Source organism: Trachypithecus francoisi, unplaced genomic scaffold (assembly GCF_009764315.1).
Source record: "Trachypithecus francoisi isolate TF-2019V2 unplaced genomic scaffold, Tfra_2.0 Lachesis_group12, whole genome shotgun sequence".
NCBI classification, from domain to species: domain Eukaryota; kingdom Metazoa; phylum Chordata; class Mammalia; order Primates; family Cercopithecidae; genus Trachypithecus; species Trachypithecus francoisi.
The window spans coordinates 59,686,638-59,706,648 of NW_022681457.1; the positions used below are offsets into that span (position 1 = coordinate 59,686,638).

General features: G+C 46.4%; 1 protein-coding gene across 4 annotated transcripts in view; it reads left to right on the top strand.

Annotated features, from left to right (window-relative positions):
- ZNF536 (zinc finger protein 536) overlaps positions 1 to 20,011 on the top strand; it is a 487,592-nt gene that overhangs the window by 316,023 nt on the left and 151,558 nt on the right. For 3 of the 4 annotated variants that reach the window (XM_033225583.1, XM_033225582.1, XM_033225584.1), the window contains exon 5: positions 7,051 to 8,622. In XM_033225583.1, coding sequence (XP_033081474.1) covers positions 7,051 to 8,622 — 1,572 coding nt within the window. Of the gene's footprint in view, positions 1 to 7,050; positions 8,623 to 16,639; positions 17,542 to 20,011 lie in introns of those variants that run through there. The other variant, XM_033225586.1, reaches the window with a different exon arrangement.

Genomic DNA, 20,011 nt, shown 5'->3' on the forward strand with positions numbered 1-20,011 from the left:
TAAAAGGGAAGTACTGTGCACCCCGGCTCCTCCTTGACCCCCCCTCCTACTGGCCCCAGGCCAGGCTTCCTTGGCCCCACGTGCTTGGGTTTCCCCACTAGCACAGCAAGGTTAGGGGAGTAGTGAGGCTTGGTCACTGTGGCATGTGGAGGCGCTCTGACCTCCTGGGATGGAAACGGGGTGGATGTGGGTGGGAGTGGAATCACTTCCAGCATGACAGAGTTGATAAGCTTCTCATGCTATGGTGCAAACCACCTTTCATCTTCAAAGTGCTTCCCGAGCAGCGGCTGATACATAAACATGGGTGGAAATGAAACTTCCAGCCAGCCCCATCCAGGTGCCTTACTTATGGCTGGTGTCTACGTCTCTTACCTTTGATGCTTCTATGTAAGGTAACCAGGCTGTTTTCACACACTGAGTAAATATAAAAGCACCTTGCACACATTTTCAAAAAGAAATCGGTTAAAATGGGCATTCTTCTCATTTCCTTTTCCAAAAGGAGAGCACATGTTGTTGCCATTAGTGGGGGAGCAGCCACCTGAGTAATGATGAAAAAATTTAAAAAAAAAAGATCTCCAAAAGAAGATAAGTCTTTTTTTCTTTTTGTTTTGAATTAAAATTCCATCATTTTTCTATTTCCAAGATGAACTAAAAGCCTGGTTTATTCCTCCTCAGTTCCCGATCCTTGCTTTTGCTGCCTTAATGACATCCTAAACTTTTGTTGAAAATAATTGATTGAATTTAAATTTCCTTAAAAGTTGAAGAGGTAATGTTACAGTATAAATTTCCTACCAAACACTAAGTAGGGAAATATCCATTAGTGAAATTAACTACAGTTTCTAGGTAGCTAACAATGTGCTGTATACAGTAGGGCATGGCTAATGAACACTGCAGTGGGTGATATTTCATTATACAAATTAATGCTCACATTTTAATGGGAAAGTCACATAATGAATCTGGGCTTCAGTGACAGCAATTAGAGACACAGATTGTCCCCTTCTGGACAAGGCACTGTTTAGCAATAAGCAGCTGTGTGAAAAGTCTTCAGGTTTACAACATATATATGCTTTGGGGGAATTAGTGTACAATTTATATTAATGTACTGAAGCTTTGCTGCAAAGACACCACCATATTTATCTCTCCTGGTGTTAACTAAGTAAAGACATGGAGAAGGACTAAATAAATATCAAATTGAGAATGCAAATACAGGAAAATACTCAGTTGCTCAACTTAAAAGTGAAACAGTTTTAGAGATTTAGCAAAAAAATAAAAACCAAAAAAAAAAATTAGAAGCATGAATCACGTCTTAAATCTTAAAATGGTTTCCAAAGAGAATAATATGAATCCACCTGTTATTTTTGGAGAGGTGCTGGTGGGAACTTGCTCTAAATAGCTCCAGAATAACTCCCTGGAACAGTGAGGGTTCCATTTACATATCAAGAGCAAAGTAGAGGCTCAGAATTATAAAAGATATGACCATGTAAAAATAGGTACAGTGAACTAATTAAACCACCTGGTCGTATATTTCTAAAAATGGATGATACAGTGACTTGGGAGAGGTTATCAATGATATTTTAAAGCTAAACATATATCTCATGCCATATGTCAGTGGGAAGTTGGCTTACTGTTTGGCAGTTCCAATAATTTCATTAATCCCTTGGAATGATGAACTGCGGCTTTTTAATTTCATTATGCCTTTTCTAGCAAAACTCTTCTTTCTAGAAATGCATTGTTTGGGCCCACATCTTACTCCTTTAAAATATAGTGAGAGGTTTCCCCACAGAAGGCTACCAGTGTTTCTGGCTGCTTCCTTTAGTGGGCAAAGGGCTCTATTCTGCACATTTCACAATGACTGCCTGCTCCAGATCCCATCTGTAAAATAGAGCACTGTGACCCTTCAGTGTTTGAAAAGTTTTGAGATAGGTACCAATATTTAAAAATTAAGACACTGCACACAGATATCTCATAGATATGATACTTTTCTTTTATTCTTTTCTTTATTTTAGAGACAGGGTCTCACTCTATCACCCAGGCAGGTGTGCAGTGGTGCAATCATAGTTCACTGCAGCCTTCAACTCCTGGACTCAAGCGATCCTCCTGCCTCAGCCTCCCGAGTAGCTTAGACCACAGTTGTGTGCCACCTCACCTGCTTAACTTTTAAATTTTTTGTGGAGATGAGGTCTCCCTGTGTTACAAGCCTGAGCCACCATACCTGACCAAGACTTTTCTTGGAAAAATCAAAGGTTGTAGTGCCCACAGTTGGTTAGAGTTGAGTGACACTGTGCTCCAGGAGAGAATGGCTGTTTTGCATACTCATCTAATCTGCCTGGTTCTGCCTGCATGCGAGTGTGTGGCACATATAACAGATAAACACAAAGCAATGAACCCACAAACATCATGGAGGTCACCAGAGGACTCAGGACCCCCTGGAAACCTTGGGAGACAACCTGAGTCATCCCCTCAGTAGATGGGACTCATTTATGGCCTAAGTGGCCAATCAATCAACTAGACAGAGCTGCTGGCAGGGTCTGGGGCTGCCTGTACCTTGGGGCCGCCCAGGCAATGCAGGCCTGAGTCTCAGGCAGAGTCCAGCCTTGGTTGGGCAGGGCTAGGCAGGTCCAATGCCTGGCTCCTTTGGCATGGATCTGGCCATGCCTGGAGGCCTGGGATTTGCTAGAGTTAGCCCAGAGAGCTTGGGCAGAAGAGTGCATCCAGATGCAGAGACCTTGGCTGGGAAGCTGTTCTCAGCTCAGGTAGACTCACCATCTGCCTGTGCCAGCCAAATGAAAGCGTGGACATAGACCGTGCCCTGGAGGCTGTGAAATGTGCTGTTAGGCCTCTCCGCCAGCTGCCGCCCCACCCCATCTAGGCCAACATTGTGAGAAGTTTGCCTCCTGAGCACTCTGAAATGGGCCCTTTGGGGAAGGAATGCCAGGGAAACAGCTGGGATGTTTCCAGTGGAGCACAAAGCCCTGGGGCTGCTGGGGTTCTAAGGAGGTTCCCAGCTCAGCCCCTGGATGTACCTGGCTAGAAACACGCCCCGGCTGGGGCTCACTTTCATCTTCAAAACATTTCCCTGTGCCTCTTGTTGGATAGGAAGCCCAGACACGGGAGCGAGGGCTTTGAGACAGACGGCAGGAGTGGTTCTTCCAATCATTTAGTGATTACGAGGAAATTAAAATTGAGCTTGTTTCTTTGTGAACATAAATCCAAAGGGGAAGGTTTTATCCCCTGGAACAACGTGCGGAGCACTTAGCTGAGGAATTGGGATGATCAGAAGAAACCACCCAAACCAAGCCCTTTAGCGACCCGGCAGGAGGTGGAACTGTATAGAGAAATGGATAGAAAGAGCAGGGCAGCCCTTTCATCCCAGTGCAGAAGGCAGAGGAAGCGTGGGTGGAGAGCTTTCTAGAACCTTGCATAGCACGTGCACTCAGAAAACCCTTGAAAGCTCATGAAGCAGTCCCTAATTCACCAGGCCTGGGCCCGTGGAGACTCCAGTGCTAGGAATTAGCCTTTCTTGTTTCTCAGCTCTGGCTTTTATTCTCTGGAGCTGTGAGGGCCAAGGCCTATTTTGAACTCTAAAGACAGTGGGTGGAGTGAAGGGGTGCTGTCCTCCTGCACACCCGCATGCTATATGTGAGTGTGAGAGTGAGTGTGTGTGCATGAACTCTGCTAGCCTACTATACGATATGTCTCCTCCAAAAGACATGAGAGCAGGGGACCTGGCTCTTTGGATTTTACTCAGTTTCCAGGGCCAAGAAGGGAGGTTGCAGGTGTTTATTCATTCATCCATTGGTTCATTCCATCAAAAAATGTGTGTGAATCAAACTGAAGGTTCCTGAGTCAGTGGGTGACACGCATGTTTATAAGTATTGCTGGCTCTATTCAGGAGACTTAGTTTAGCTCCTAAGTGAGCTTAGGATTGGGATAAGACCCCACAGAACCTGTGCTTCAACGTGTCTTATTACAGGTTGAGGAAGAAAAAGTCCCAAGACTGGGATTCTGTGTCCAGTGGAGTTCAGAGTAGCATGGGTGTCCAGTCCCTAGTCCAGACTCTCAAATACCTCCTGAGGTCTAGACTGTCCTCCCTGCTGAACCATTCATGGTTCCCACTTCAAAGGCACTTCCAAGGAAGGCTGCCTATAATGGTTCCCCACTCAGGATCCACAGAGGGCCACCTGGGAAAGTCCCAAAAGATCCTAAAACCAAGTTTGCATCTTTGGCCAATTAACTCAGAATGTGGGGAGGAGGGACCAGGTATCAGCACTTTGTCAAGACCCCAGGGCAGTTTCAGGTTGGTTTTTCAAGGGGTTGTCTTTACACTGTCTGCATCAGAATCACCAGGGACACTTAGAAGGCCAACTTCAACTTCTGCCCCCACCCCAGACCCAGGGAATCAGAATCGCTGTGCCTTAGGGCCAGAACTGGTGTCTTAGCACACTCCCCTGGTGGTTCTAAGGCACAATACATGCACAATACAGTTTGAGTACTACCGCTCCTGTGTTCCTTCTTTTTGTTGTTGTTGTTGGAGATGGAGTCTCGCTCTGTCGCTCAGGCTGGAGTGCAGTGGTGCCATCTCGGCTCACTGCAAGCTCCGCCTCCCGGGTTCACGCCATTCTCCTGGCTCAGCCTCCCGAGCAGCTGGGACTACAGGCGCCCGCCACCACGCCCGGCTAATTTTTTGTATTTTTAGTAGAGATGGGGTTTCGCCATGTTAGCCAGGATGGTCTGGATCTCCTGACCTTGTGATCTGTCCACCTCGGTCTCCCAAAGTGCTGGGATTACAGGTGTGAGCCACCACGCTTAGTCTCCCATGTGCCTTTCAAACCTATATCCGTTGGAAATAGACATGCACATCCTCTGTGCATCCCCACCCAGAAAGGCAGCTCTCCACCTCCCCAGGCTTGAGAGGAAAGTCCACATTCCCCCTCTTTAACTCCTGCTAATGAATGTCCGTGCTTTCTCTACGGCCCCTTTGCCTGCCAGATGCACGTAATCATTTCCAGGTGCATTTCTAAAACACAACCCGAGTCCCACCCGGCACCTGCGGGCCTCACCTCTGCAGGCTTTCATCGCCCGGCCCTCCCACAGGGTTTACTCTCACCCGTAGGCCAGGATCCTGAGTTCCTAGGTAGGCCTGCCTGCTGCGGGTCCCATCACAACCCCTCTAAGTTTCAGGTACTGCCTCTGTCACACCTGATCACTGGGCTTCCAGGTAAGCTGAATCAGCCGTGACATCCTGCTGCCCAGAAGTGCCCCATCCCAGCCTGGCCTGCAATGCGATGTCTAAAAAGCAGTAGCTCAATGAGTCTGAGTCTAACCCGGGACTGACTCCAAGAAGTGGGAAAATACTGCCTAAAATTCTCTGGACCTTTACCCCAAAAGGGATAGAGACTTCCTCCTAGATCCTCGTCATTGGTCTAGTTAGAGATGACTGTGGCCTTTATGTTTAGAGAAACGGATTCGCTGCTGGGTTCCCTTCCTAGACTTAAGGGCCACCTCTGAAAGTGTCCAGGAGAGATCTCAGCGGCTCGTAGCACCTGACACCCTTGTTCCGATGAGGCAGGCAGGGTGTCCATGGCTCTGGCATCTCCTGCTCAGACATAACGTGTCATCTCCTGCTCAGAGCCAGGGTGGTGGCCCTCTTGCTCACAAAGTCCATGCCCCCAAATGCCCTGTGCCTGGAGGACTGGGACTCATGCCTTCTGCTGAGACTAGACACAGTGAAATGTCTTCAGAAGACACCATTCACTGATGATTTGCTGTTACTTTTTAGATCAGTCTATTTTATAATAGAACAGAGGAAGAGGAGGGGGAATAGTTGAGGTTCCTAGAAGAAATAATTGTGGATATCGACAGGGCATCATTGTAAATAAGAGAGTGGGGACTGTCACAGTCCCTATTCCTTCCAGAGAGCCTTTTGATTGCAAAGTCTAGAAAAGCCCTGGGATTGCTAACAAATTCTTGAAATATATTTAAATCTGCAGTCGTTTACCTTCTTTCCCTTCTCTATCCCCCAATGCCAGCAAATGTAAGTTGTCTCTTCTGGTATCTTTCCACATTGTGGAAAGAACAATAGAAGCTGGGGGTGTTGAATTTAAATAAATATTTAATTCATGAAAATTATCTTATATGTTTTAAAACACTCTTTAAAGCTATTTTTATTCTCTAGAAAGCGCTTATTATAGGTAAATTACACATTTTACTACCGGAGCATTAGGTTTGCCATTAGTACAAATTTAAGGCACTACAAAGACCAGTAGATAATGTTAATTTCAAATACAGAAACTAAATATATTTTGTGCCCTTTTATTACTCATTTTCTTTTAAGTTTTATTGACTGCTTTTTATCTTAACTATATGTCTTTACATGCTGCAATCATAATGCACTGTAATGGTATTAATATTTTATAGAATCTGTATTTATAGTTCTTTATTTAGAAACAGTGCAGTAGGTCTGCAGATATCTGAGCCCGTCTGGAATGGTGCCCTCCAAATAATGATAAATTACTTGTGCAGTATGCCATTTGCTAATTATATCCATGATTTACTGCAGAGCAAGACTTAAATCATTCATTTCAGTCTTGCGTAACAGTGCCATAAAATTTTTAGGTTTAAAAATGGTTTCCATGTGTATAATTTAAACAAATTTTAGAGCTATTGTATACACAAAATATTGCAACCACCCATTTGTTACATACTTTCTCTTTTTAAACTTCTACTTTTAATGATCACTGTGGCTGAAATTATTATGCTTAATTTTCATAATCATAGCTTTTAAATCTACAGCCGTTTTCACATGTTAGATAAAGAAAAAGATAGCTAATTGTGTGTAGATAGTATGTCATTCCTGAATAGTCCCAAATGGTACAAAATCATTAAAAAAGCTTAAGAGTACGAATTATTCTTCTATTAAAAAACAGTTGTTCTCTAATTATTAGTTTGAGCTGCTTTGTTTCAAAGAACAAATGTTGATCCTTCCAGCCTCGTTCAGCACACCAAAATGAGATAAACGCCTCTTTTTTTTCTTATATCAAAATCTTGCAGGTGAGAAACCCTACAAGTGTCCGCACTGTGACTATGCCGGCACGCAGTCAGCGTCCTTAAAATACCACTTAGAGCGACACCACCGGGAACGGCAGAATGGGGCTGGGCCGCTGTCTGGGCAGCCCCCGAATCAGGACCACAAGGACGAGATGTCAAGCAAAGCTTCTCTGTTCATCAGGCCAGACATCCTGAGGGGCGCCTTCAAGGGTCTCCCTGGAATCGACTTCAGAGGAGGCCCTGCATCTCAGCAGTGGACATCAGGGGTGCTCTCGTCCGGAGATCACTCAGGGCAGGCCACCGGCATGTCTTCAGAGATCCCCTCAGATGCTCTGAAAGGCGCCGATCTTCCTGCCAAAAGCACCCACTTTTCCGAGATCGGAAGAGCTTATCAAAGCATCGTGAGCAATGGTGTGAATTTCCAAGGGTCCTTGCAAGCTTTCATGGACAGCTTTGTCCTCAGTTCCTTGAAGAAGGAGAAGGACGTGAAGGACAAAGCCCTGGCTGACCCTCCTTCCATGAAAGTCCACGGAGTGGATGGTGGCGAGGAGAAACCCAGTGGCAAGTCCTCCCAGAGGAAGTCCGAGAAATCTCAGTATGAACCCCTAGACTTGTCTGTGCGGCCAGATGCCGCCTCCCTCCCGGGCTCCTCGGTAACTGTGCAGGACAGCATCGCGTGGCATGGCTGCTTGTTTTGTGCTTTCACAACGTCCTCCATGGAGCTCATGGCCCTTCATCTCCAGGCCAACCACCTGGGCAAAGCAAAACGCAAAGATAACACCATCGGGGTCACAGTCAACTGCAAAGACCAAGTCCGGGAGGCGAGTAAGATGGCCCTGCTGCCCTCAGTACAATTAAACAAAGACTTGGGCCTCTCCAGTATGATTGGCTCTCTAGACTCTGCTTCTGAGAAGATGGCCCAAGGTCAGGTCAAGGAGACTCTGGGGGAGCAGAAGAGCGGCACATGGACCAGCCACGTGGACCCTGCATTTTGTAACTTCCCGTCAGACTTCTACAAGCAGTGTGGTGTTTACCCAGGCATGGTTGGCTCGGGGGCCTCCAGTTCCTGCCCCAACAAGGAGCCTGATGGAAAGGCCCACTCTGAAGAGGATGCCCCCATCCTGATCCCCGAAACCACGAGTAAGAACACTACTGATGACCTCTCCGACATCGCCTCCTCAGAGGACATGGACTCCTCCAAGGGAGAGAACAACGATGAAGAGGATGTTGAAACTGAACCGGAAATGATGACCAAGCCACTGTCTGCCCTCAGCAAAGACAGCAGCAGCGATGGCGGGGACAGCCTGCAGCCCACAGGCACCCCCCAGGCCGTCCAAGGACTGGTCTCACCTTTATCCCAAGCACCGGAGAAGCAGTGGCACAGCCAGGGTCTTCTCCAAGCCCAGGACCCCTTGGTGGGCCTGCCAAAGCCGGAGCGGGGGCCGCAGAGCCTGGACAAGCCGATGAACATGCTGTCGGTCCTCAGGGCCTACAGCTCTGATGGCTTAGCAGCCTTTAACGGACTTGCAAGTAGCACAGCAAATTCTGGATGTATCAAGAGGCCAGACTTGTGTGGTAAGTTTTAGAATCCTCTTCCTATAGTTCATTTCCCAAAACATCAGTGCTGAATTGTGCATTTTTTTAAAACAAAAATGGGGTAGACTTATCCATGAGCAAATTTTGAATGAAATATTAGAAAAAACCCTCAATGCTGTATCTGCAATGTAGACAATCATAAAAGTCCATTTTGTTTAGAAGTTTTAGAACTCATACTTTTGTGTTCCAATTTGCATTATAATGTACTAAAATGCCTGTACAGAAGGCATGGAAAAGGGGGTGGTCTCTCACCATGTGAACTACTCCTGTTTGCCATCTAGAACTTGAAGGGGGGAAAATCAACTTACAAAACAAAAATGAAAAGAGACATGGTAACTTGCAAATTCTTCAGTTTTTCAATTTATGCAAAAGATGCCTAAAGACAATTCCTTACTGCTTTGCTAAGCCAAATCTGCTTTCTTAAACTTGTCTTTTATTGACTTAGAGGATACTAAAATCATATCACACTAACCACAGTACAGAAATAAAGCGACCTTCTCTCCAAAGAGGGAGATGGTTTCTGGGTGTTTGTGACTCATTTTTAGACAAACCAAATGGCAGTTACTGTGACTTTGGCCTTCTGCGCTTGCCTTCTGTTTGTCTGCCTGTTCACCTGTCTGTCTGTTGTTCTAACAAGACATGTACATTGTGAAGTCCCTGAACAGTAGTGATGTGACCCTGTGCATCTTGGATTCATGCTTGTCTGATCCTGTAGCAAACTGACACTTCTTTAGCTCCTTAAAGCATATGGGTACCCGAAAGGAATTCCAGATTTTAGAACATAATGGTAAATTTAAGGACTAGGTTTGGATCAAATGAATATTGGGGTGGTCAGGGGGAATCAAAGTCATTCTCTTGGCACCCAGATATCCGTATTTAAAGCCTTTCTCCGAAAAGAACCTCAACGTATTCTTCTGTTTGAAACCAGCCCCAAATATCCTCACCAGAGACAAATGACCATGATACTTTTCCATCCGTAATTTATGAATGGATATCTATAATTTTACTTCACCTGTGGAAGGAAGGCAGGAAGGCAGGGAGGCAGGATGGAAATAAGGAAGGGAGGGAGGGAGGGAAGGAAGGAAGGAAAGAAGGAAGGAAGGAAGGAGGGAGGAAGGAAAAAAGGAAGAAAGGAAAGAAAAGGGAAGGAAGGGGGAAAATAGAAGAGAATATTTTTGAACCTCAACATCGTGTTGTTCCTTTAAGCACAGAGCAGAATTCAGGAAGCTAGACTCTGGGTTCATAATTTAGATTGATATATTTCTTTTATTCCTCTTCTTCCCTAATTCACTAGGAACTGAATCAAGCGGTCAGAAATATTTTTTTGAATTGTCAAAAATCACTAAATGGATTTCTGACAGCTCAAAAAAATATTGACAGTTCCTTATGCTGAATGATTCACAAGGCCCCATTAATCACTACCCCAGATCTATTTTTAGCCATATACAATTCATTACTTTTGAAGCTGTTAAAAACAATACTTAAAAGAAGGGAAAAAAGTGTTTTATGTCAGTCCAAATCTTTTCCTTTTTTTTTTTAACTGGTGGAGCAATGTTTAAGGCTTTTATTTTTTTTTTTTTCATTGTTGTTTTAGGTTTGTGATTGGGGTGGTTTCTTTTTTATTGTTGTTTAGAGCCTTTTTTTTTAAAGTCTATTTTCAGTTCTTTCAACTACCTACGTAGGACCATAGTTCCTGCCAGGAATCCATGCATCAGAAAAGATCAAAACCTGGCATGTTCATGAGCTCATTATTATTGAAATGAGCTCATATTACCCCTATTAATTTTCCCATCTTCCTATCAGTAATGAAGGAAGGCTGCCTGGCTAGAGGAAGTTTGCCCAATGGTATCCTTTCCCACCAGGCAAGGTTGAATGGGAAGCCAACTTCAGGGAACCTGCCGGGTCTTGAGAGCCTTTTATCTATGGGCTGCAAGCTCTTAGGCACTTCTCACCTTTTCCCAAAATAGCAGCACACAACATGCCCCTGACATTTCCCCACTATGTGCAAGCCCCGTTGTCTAGTCCACCTTTCAGCCTTTGGGCAGCAGACCCAGGGATGTAAGCTGTGCCCCTCACCCCCCGCCTCTTTCATGGGACTTGGGGATCCTCATGCCAGCCAAGCTTGAAGGCTTCCTGGTTGCTTCTGCATCAGAGGGTTCAGGCCCCTTGTCCCGCCTTCCACTCCTGGGAAGATACTGAAACTGACTGTGGCCACAAGCTGCCTATTTTTAGAGAGTGTGAGTTCTGCATTCCGTTTGGCCCCATTTCTTCTGCCTCCTCTTGCTTTAGTTTGGAAGCAGGCAGGAAAAGATCCTCCCTGGCTCTTGCATTTGCTTGGGGATGGGGCCACTGCCCTCTTGCCTCTAGGATGGGTCTGGCTCTGCCAGTTCTCATCCCACTCCCCCCATATCTGGCCCACCATAATTGCAGTTCTCCTCTCATTTTCTTGCGGGCGACTGTGGTATCCCAGAAGGTCCAGACATATTCATCCTTTCTAAAAGTTACCATCTAGGAGGAACACACAAATCCGCATGGGCTGTTTTTTGTTTGTTTGTTTGTTTCTTAAGTAGTGTAATTCACTCTCTTTTTAGCATGACAAGAAGCACAAGTGACATTTGTAAGCTTTAAACCCCCACTAGCTTCCCTTTGCAAGGGTGGAAGTGATATTGGCGCAATGAATAAAATATTTCTAATGTTTATTCCTCCTTCTCTTCTTCACTCAAAGTAGGTACGGGTTTCTAAATCCGCCTACCAGGCTGATCACTATTTCTCCTTAAGAATCTGGGCTTTGTCAGACCAAAGCGTCATTCCTAGATTTCTCATTTCGGATGAATAAAGTTCAGGGCTGGTTTTGTCTGGTTAGTAAACCTAAATCCCCACTTTCATGATTATAGAAACAGGCTTATAGGAGGAGCTAATGTTCCTGTGTTTCTTAAGGAAGAGCTCTGTTCTCAAGGGGTGTAAAAGTGTTTGAAGAAGCATCAGAAATGCCTAGTTCAAATCATATAAGCTCCCCACAGATCTCAGCAGCTCGTTCAACCCTTGCTGTTGATTTGGAGAAGGTGGCGTCTTACCCTAGTCTGTGGGTGATACTCCTATTGCAGGCTGTACTTTCAGGATCTTCTGTCATTTCTGCATGCCTTCTTCCTAACTTTTAAAACTCTGGTCCTAAATTCCTTGGTGCCATAGAGCCAGGGTCCTGGCCAGTGTGCCCTGCCTATCCTAACAGCCAGTGGATTCCTAGCTCTGGTGCAGAAGGAGAGCCACTGAGGGGAGAAGCCAACCAGCCAGTTGGGTGGGGAGACGCCTGTTGCATATGACAGTGTTGAGAGCTTGAGTGGGAATTTTCTAAAGCTCTTTCCACAGAGGATAGCACACTGCCTGTCAGAGACATATTATAATAATCCCAAGGGAGAGGTTAAGCCATCTTGGATTAAGCCAGAGGACAGGCATCCTTGTTTCCACAGTGGGTCAGATCCCACTAGGGGTCTGATCTCATTATAGGAAATCCCACTCCTATCAAATCCTTAGTTTCTTGAGGTGACTTCCAGTCTCCAGAAATGAGTCACATTTCTTTATTCTGTCAAAGAACATAATGTACAAGGGTGCTCCAGTGCCATCGGAAAACTTGGATGTGCCCTTGGTTTTATAGGAATGTTTGACCTTGGTTTTGTAATGGGACAGGCTCCACATGAGTATTGAAAGGTAGAGAGAGGAAGGCCAGAGCAGTGTTTGCATCCACGGACAAAGCAAGGCAGACAAGCCCAGTTCAGCTTGAGAAACGCTAATGCACTGTTGGGTTGGCACTTGGCTTGGAAGGGGCAAGCTTCCGTGTGCACACAGCACCAAGGCTGGTCTGCACAGCACCCATGGGGCCCGCTGCATGGAGCGGTTAAAGAGTGTGTTTCATCCGGGATTTTGTGGATTTGGATAGCAACCAGATCACCCTTACTCCTTGCCTTTCAAACCTAAGAGAGACGGCCAGGGCATGGAGTTGTTGTATGTCAGGTCTCCCAAGCAGGCTTTGCACTGTGTCCTTTGGCGGACCCAGGGGTAGGCAGGACAGAGAAGAATGAGTAACAGATGAACGGGAAAGCAGGGAAAAGAACACACTCCCCTTTGCCCCAAGGAGCTCTGCTCTGTAGTGACTGCCACTCAGGGAAACCTGGCTGAACTGGGAGCATCTGTGAGCAGGCTGAGGGCAGGCACTGTGGCTCACACCTGTAATCCCAGCACTCTGGGAGGCCGAGGGAGGGGCGTCGCTTAAGCCCAGGAGTTCAAGGCCTCTGTGAGCTAGGATTGTGACATTGCACTCAAGCCTGGGTGACAGAGCGAGACCCTTCTCTAAAATAAACATGAAGTAAATAAATATCAGCATGTTGATCATGGGCACAAGGCCCTATGTGCAGTGGCTACCAGACCTAGTGACCCAATGGGCCTGGGAGGAAGTGAGGGAGAATGCAAGCCCACTAACAGCAGTCGTGCTAACTTCTCTAGCTTATCATCCTCAGGTTATTGGGCAACTGGCTTCCCCAACCCAAATTATACCTGAGGCTATGGAATAAGGGTACTCTGGGCTTCCACGCTAGTGAAATGATTGGGACCCACCCCCAAGAATTCAGGCCCACTGAAACCTCTTCAATTTACATATTTTTAAATGTGTGATGAATGAACCAGGACAACCAAAGCTGAACTATCTTAAAATGTGACTTCTCTTCTCCCTAAACCTTATGGCATTCTTGGCATAGGCGTCTACTTTTTTTTTTTTCTTTTTTTTCGAAGATGGAGTTTTGCTCTGTTGCCCAGGCTGGAGTGGAGTGGCACGATCTTCGCTCACTGCAACTTCTGCCTCCCGGGTTCAAACGATTCTCCTGCCTCAGTCTCCCGAGTAGCTGGGATTACAGGCATGCTCCACCACACCTGGCTAATTTTGTATTTTTAGTAGAGACATGGTTTCACCATGTTGGTCAGGCTGGTCTCAAACTTCTGACCTCAGGTGATCTGCCCACCTCAGCCTCCCAAAGTGCTGGGATTATAGGCATGAGCCACCATGCCTGGCCAATACCTATTCTTTTACCAGCTACTCAGTCTAAAGCAACAGGTAGCAAATATTTTCTTAAAGGGCCAAAGAATAAAAAAGTATTGGCTCGCAGGCCATGGGGTATCTGGCGACAACCCAATTCTGCTTTGGAAGTAGCACCGCAGCCACCGTAGACAATAGGAAAATGACGGCTGTGGTTGTGTTCTATTAGAACTTTAGGTACTGACACAGGCAGTGCACTGGAATTGGTCCACAGGGTCTTAGTTGGTCAACACCTGCTCTGGTGTAAAGAGAAATGTGTTCCCGTGGTCATCCCTAGGGAATGAATCATGCAGAAACTAGTCCTCTGTTAGTCCACTGGACGGTGAGATGGTGATGGGAGACCTCTCATCAGCAGCAGCAGGGCCCCATCCATGGTCTGGTAATGCCAAAGCCAGAGACGTGAGAGAGACTTTCCAGAGGTAGAGGACTTGTTGACCCAGATGGGCTGGTGCCTTGTTTCTGGGAAACCACACCTCTGTGTATACATTAAAGACTTCCAGGAGAACACCCCAGCGCAGTGCAACCCAGAGCTGCCCCCTCACAGCCAGCACACACAGAAGAGGAAGGAGGCAGTGGCTGTGTGTTGTCTCTGAAGCCAGCTTGCTCTGTGAAAGCCTGTTTTCTCACTGATGGAAGGATGCGTAGGGATGAAATACATGATAGAGATAAAAGAGCTTGGATCAGTGCTTCTCAGTTGAGTTTGCATGACGTTGCGGAGCTCAGCATCCACGTGAAACTGTTGCAAGGAGATGATGTCAGTGTGCAAACATCTTCGGGTCGCAATCGTCCCATAAGCAGGGCAGCCATCAACCTTACCTCCATCAGTGTTAGAGAGGCATGTTTCATTTCCTCGCTTCGGCCGTGATGAATGGTTGATAGCTCTTTCTTGGTACGTGGGGAAGTTTGCTTTGAAGATGATTCTGGCAATTTTATGATGACCTCCCATCCCAATGGTTACTCCATTCTGTTACTGATACCAGGCAAGTGCTTGCAGGTAGGAAGAGTCCTGCCCCGCCTCAGTCTTTGACCAAGAAATGGCAAAGGTCTGCAGTCAGTTAGAGACTTGTAAGGAGGCCATGGCTGGGGTATGAAATACACAGTGAGGGCCGCATATGCTCAGACACCCTGAGTGTAGGCTGTGATACACAGTCTATGGCTACTGGTACATTTTTCATCTTGTGCAAGGGTCCACAATGTGGCCCAGAAGCCAGCAGGTTCTGATGAACCAGGGAGGTGAAGGTAGGAAAATGGTATAGGAAGACAACCACAAAATTCCAATCTGCCAAGTGTGTGGGAGTGCAGGCTGTACCCAGCTAGCATGAGAAGGCAATTGGCTTGGGGGTGTGGGAGACCTGGGGCATCTCCACCGCAAGATCTTTTTGTCTCTGCTGCCGCCTTACTTTATTTAAAGACAAATGTGCTCTCATACCTCTTCCTCTCCTTTTTTGTGAGCTGATTCTTACATGGATTGGCCTCAGAGACTATGGATAAAGCACACCTTTGCATTCAACTCCTTTGCCCAACTGGATAATTTACAGATGAGCAATTGACCTCTACCGTCTGGCCTGCTCTCATTCGTACTGTGTGTCCAGGGCCTGACATTAGACCCCAGGAAGGAGGACCATTTGGCCTGCCTTGAAGTCCAAGGGCAGAACCTTGTGAGTTAATGCAAATCACCGCCCTGTTCTGCCCCTGCTGGCTGCCTCACAACCTGCTGCAGAGCTTTTCTCTTTGACTCTGGAGGGACAAACACAGGCAGTGTCCCCTGGGATCTCCAGCACCTGGAGCGGGTTCTCCCCAACCCTCCTCCAGAGCCCTGCTGTGTGCACTGTGTCTGATGGAGAGGCAGCCTCTCTGGATGGCAGCTCTCTCCAAACTCCAAAGGCATTCTTCTTCTGTTCTCCTTCCCTCTTTTTAAATTAAATGGGAATGCCACTGACGTGATGTCGTTTGCACTGCAGGATGACAGAACTGTTGTGTGAATACCATTGTATTTGCCAAATGGTCCACTCGTCATTTCAGAACAAACAAATGGATGGTGTCTGTAAGTCGGCAAACACTGGTGACATTTAGCCTTGTTTATGTTCCTTTCCTTTTGCTGCATATTTTTGGCTCCAGAAGCTACTGGCTGAATCAACAGGGCCTCTGAATCAGGAGAGAAGTCTGGTAGCATTAATTTTAGTTGCTATGTCCATATTCTCTTTGGATTGCATGAATCCTACTGCTCAGGACCAAGCCTAGCCTAGGTGAGAGGAGAGGGCAATCAGCCTCTTTGGTTCAAAAAAAAAAGAAATATATATATCTTTCCCCACCCCTGGTAGTGACTTAAGATTGGGAGGAAGGAAGAGAGTATTGAGAGAAGAGAGTATTGAGAGAAGAGAGTGTTGTCGGAAAAGACACCCACATCACTGAGGAAATTTAAACCCTCCAATCAGACCCAGCCACCGCCATCTGAAATAGGAACGGTGTGAGCCCATCCATTCTTAAGTGGGTGCAGGTACCCTGGGTCTAAGCCTTGGCGTCTACCTTTTTAACTGCTGAATCAAAGTGCTGGTTGAAACTGACAACTATATCTAGACACAGGCTACATCTTATCTGCTGAAGGCATCAGGTTTTTTCTTTTTCTTTTTAATTTCAGATGTTGTGTGCAAAGCCCAGGTTTCAAATAAGCAGTAATTATCTCCTATTACTTAGTGCTGATCAACAGCACCTCTATGTCTAATTGCCAACCTGCCCTAATCATGTTGACTATTCTTGCTTTAGCCAGAGACAGAAGGACCAAATTTTATAAATACCACTTTATTGTCATCATTCCATTAAACAATTAGGGAATGTGGCCCTGCCCTTGCTTTCAAATGCCTCTAGCCCTGATGGTTTCTGGATTATTTAATAAATCTGAACATTTTCTTGCAGGTAAGTGACACTCCCTGTCCTAGTCGGTCTATCTGGACTTGCCCTTGTCTGTTCGTGGTCCTCGGTGGCTATCTGCAGCTTGTTAATCGTGTAAAGTCAAGAGAAGAATGTATACACATATGTGTGTTGAATAAATAATTACTATTGGCATAGGTATGTGTATACACACGGCGCACCAACCTACAGTATATATAGCAGAGAATCAGAGGCTAAAAATATTACCCCATATGTTCCACTATTAGTCATGGATTGCAAAGGCTTAGTAACTTGAGCAGGAGAGAAAACTCCCTCAAAGTCATAAATCCTGAGTGACAACTGCTGGTGGATGACAGATCCCTTCACCTGTGGGCAACCTGGCTGGGGGTGGGGTCTGTTCCACCAGCTCACCTGAGCGTGTAGAGGTGGGTCCTGCAATGGTCTCGTGGGTATTACTGCTTGTGTCTGATTGTCCTGTATTTTGTAACACTTTAGAAGAATACAGAAAAGTGCAGTAATTCTCTTTCTCCATAGTATTTAAGCAGAAATATTGCTAGTTTAATATTGTGTCAGGTTGTCCTATTAACCAGGAGCAGATGACAGTAAAATTTCCGTGAATAGCACCTTGACATCTACAACCTAAAAATGGTGATTGAAGCAAAATGTGTAAACTTGTACTGGGTGATCGTGTGCTTTGGAACAGAGTATTGTTGAAGTAATTAGAAGATATATTAAGGTGTTCCTGGTAATGAAGGCATGTAAGTTATAATAATTGTAGCTTTCTGAATAAGTGTCAAACTATATCTTTAAGTGTGCTGTATGCTGAGTTACAAGTTAGGTCATTTATGAATGGAATGTAAAATAATACTAAAAATGCTTCAATAACTTATCTTGGTATTGCTAATAAAAAAAGCTGTGAAACATTAGTGTAGTTTTGAGTCATTATGTTAATTCATTCCACAACACCCCCTCACCCCCTGACATTCTTCTCTCTGTTGGAAGCCTCAACAGGACATTCAGGGAATGCCATTTACCCTGTTTCTTGGGCTGTTTGCCTGGGCAGATCGTTGCATTTTTCTATCCACCCTTAGGTGGGTCCTGTGAGTAACAATTCATAAATACGCAAGTGGAAAAGGACCTTCCAATTTGGGTGGATGACTGTGGCGGGTGGGGGAGAGCCAGGCGACACAGGCCCGTTTCTCTGTACAAGTGACTTTTAGGTGTCTAGGCCCCACAACCGCCCACGGGAACTGTGGTTGGGGCGGTGGCAGTGGGGGTACTTGGGCATGGAGTACGCAGGCCATCATGCCCCATCCCAGATGTGGAAACAATGACACCCAGCCTTCCTGCAGCAAATCTGAACATGTTCTTTTCATGCTGTGAAGGAGTAGTTTGTAATGAAGAGACTCAGGATTCGTGGAGGTGGAATCTTTATATTCTGCTGACCTTTTTGGGCTGTACCTGTGTTTGCTGCAACAGGCTTTTGCCTGTTCTTCCACTTTGCCTCCTGGTGGGGAGAGAGGTACGGGAAGGACCAATTTTGCTTTTTGCTTGTGTTGCTTGGTTTTGTGGTCCGTGAGCTGGACTTTAGGGTCCTACCATTTCAACGGTGTTTCCAAGCTTCTTTGCTTGGGTGTGTTTTGTAAACTTCTAAATTCAATGACCATCCTTGCGCCCTTGTCTAACTGGTCCTGTTGGGGGACTCGGGGTAGGACACAATCTCAAGCCCCAAGTCCGTTCTTCACAACCCCAAATAAATAAAGTGTCCTCTGTGTAACAAGGGAACAGAAAGCCGGAAATGCCCATTGGACAACCCTGGTCTCCACAACAGGACAATTGCATCACCCTAGCTGGTTGAAACATTGCCTCCTGTATTTCTCATAACACCTTTTCAAGTGACCCTGACTCCAAAGACCACATTATGGCATTAGGTTGTCTCTTATTTTGGGAAAGAGGTAAAAAGTGAGAGATTCGGAGTCTGAGAAGACATGATAAAAGCTTCAAAGAGAAAATGTCGATTGTGAAGAAGGTTGTCAGATTTCCTGGTGGTCAGTGCCCACGACTGCTGCCTGATTCCCTTCATATGAAGCTGGGAGTGCGTACCATGGGTTCCTATGGAAACTGTGATGGATCCCTAAATGCCTAGCAAAGGTAAAGTGAGTGACCCTAACTTCCAGGCCCCAGGTCTGCGTGGCCACATTTAGGCAGGGCCAGTTTCCACTGCCAGTGTATGTAGGCCAAGCCTGCACAAGAAGTAGGGCCCCAGGAGAGGTTTTTCTTTATTTGCAGTGTCCCCTGAGTCTGAGGACCTGCCCCAAGGGGAATGGGGTGCACATCGAGGGAAAATTCCTCCAAGCCTTTTTCTCAGGGCCTCTGTCCAGGGCTGAGCACACTGTTCCTGGCATTGCCGGTCATGTACACCCCACTACCCACTTCCTGCAAACCTGGGGGCACCACAGCTCCCGTGGGTTTTACCAGTCCTTCTGGGATGGGGCCCAGAGGGGTATAGATGGGACATGGGGGGCTGGGCTTTGGAGGCAGAGGGAGTGCAAAGCCAATGAGGGAGAGGCTGCTGAAGGGAACGGATCTTCCTAGCCTCTTGCGTTGACAGCCTGGAAGGCTCCCTGGAGCCATGTATTCAGGCATCTGCTGTTCTTTCTTCCTTTCCACGGGGACCCAATCCCCCTAATGGAATCTCCAAGCTGGGGGACTCGGAAGCATTTCTGTTTCGAAAGCAGGGGGTATTTCCTGAGTTGCTCCCCAGTGGAAACTTCTCAAGCTTAGAGGAGGCCTGTGTGGATTCTCATTCTCCTATTTTATGAAGCCAGCTCTGTCCTGCTCCCCATCTTCTCATTTCAGCGCAGTCATGCCGTGCACTCCCCCTGCTTCCCATCCACCTCCTCCTCATCACCCCCATCCCTGGGTGATGACTCCTTTCTCACCAGTTGCGTGTTCTTGGGAATATCCTGTCTTCTGCCTGCCAGGGAGCTGGGTGGATTCAGTTCTGTGGAATGAGCCAACTTCATTTCACAGCTCTGCAAGGGGGTTGGGAATTCTGTTTCTTGTGTGTTCCTTCCCCCAAGTCACCGTCCATCCCCAAGTGGGATTATTATAGCAAGCCCACCTTCCCTCTATACTACCATCCATCCCCACACCTCCCCCATAAACCATCATCCATCCCTACATGGATATATAACAAGCCCACCTCCCCTGTAAACCACCGTCCATCTCCACGTGGGATTGTAACAAGCCGACCTTCCCCCAAGCCACCACCCATCCCCACATGGGATTATAACAAGCTCATGTCCCCTGTAAACCCACCCATCCCCACATGGGATTACAACAAGAGCATGTCCCCTGTAAACCACCATCCATCCATACATGGAAATATAACAA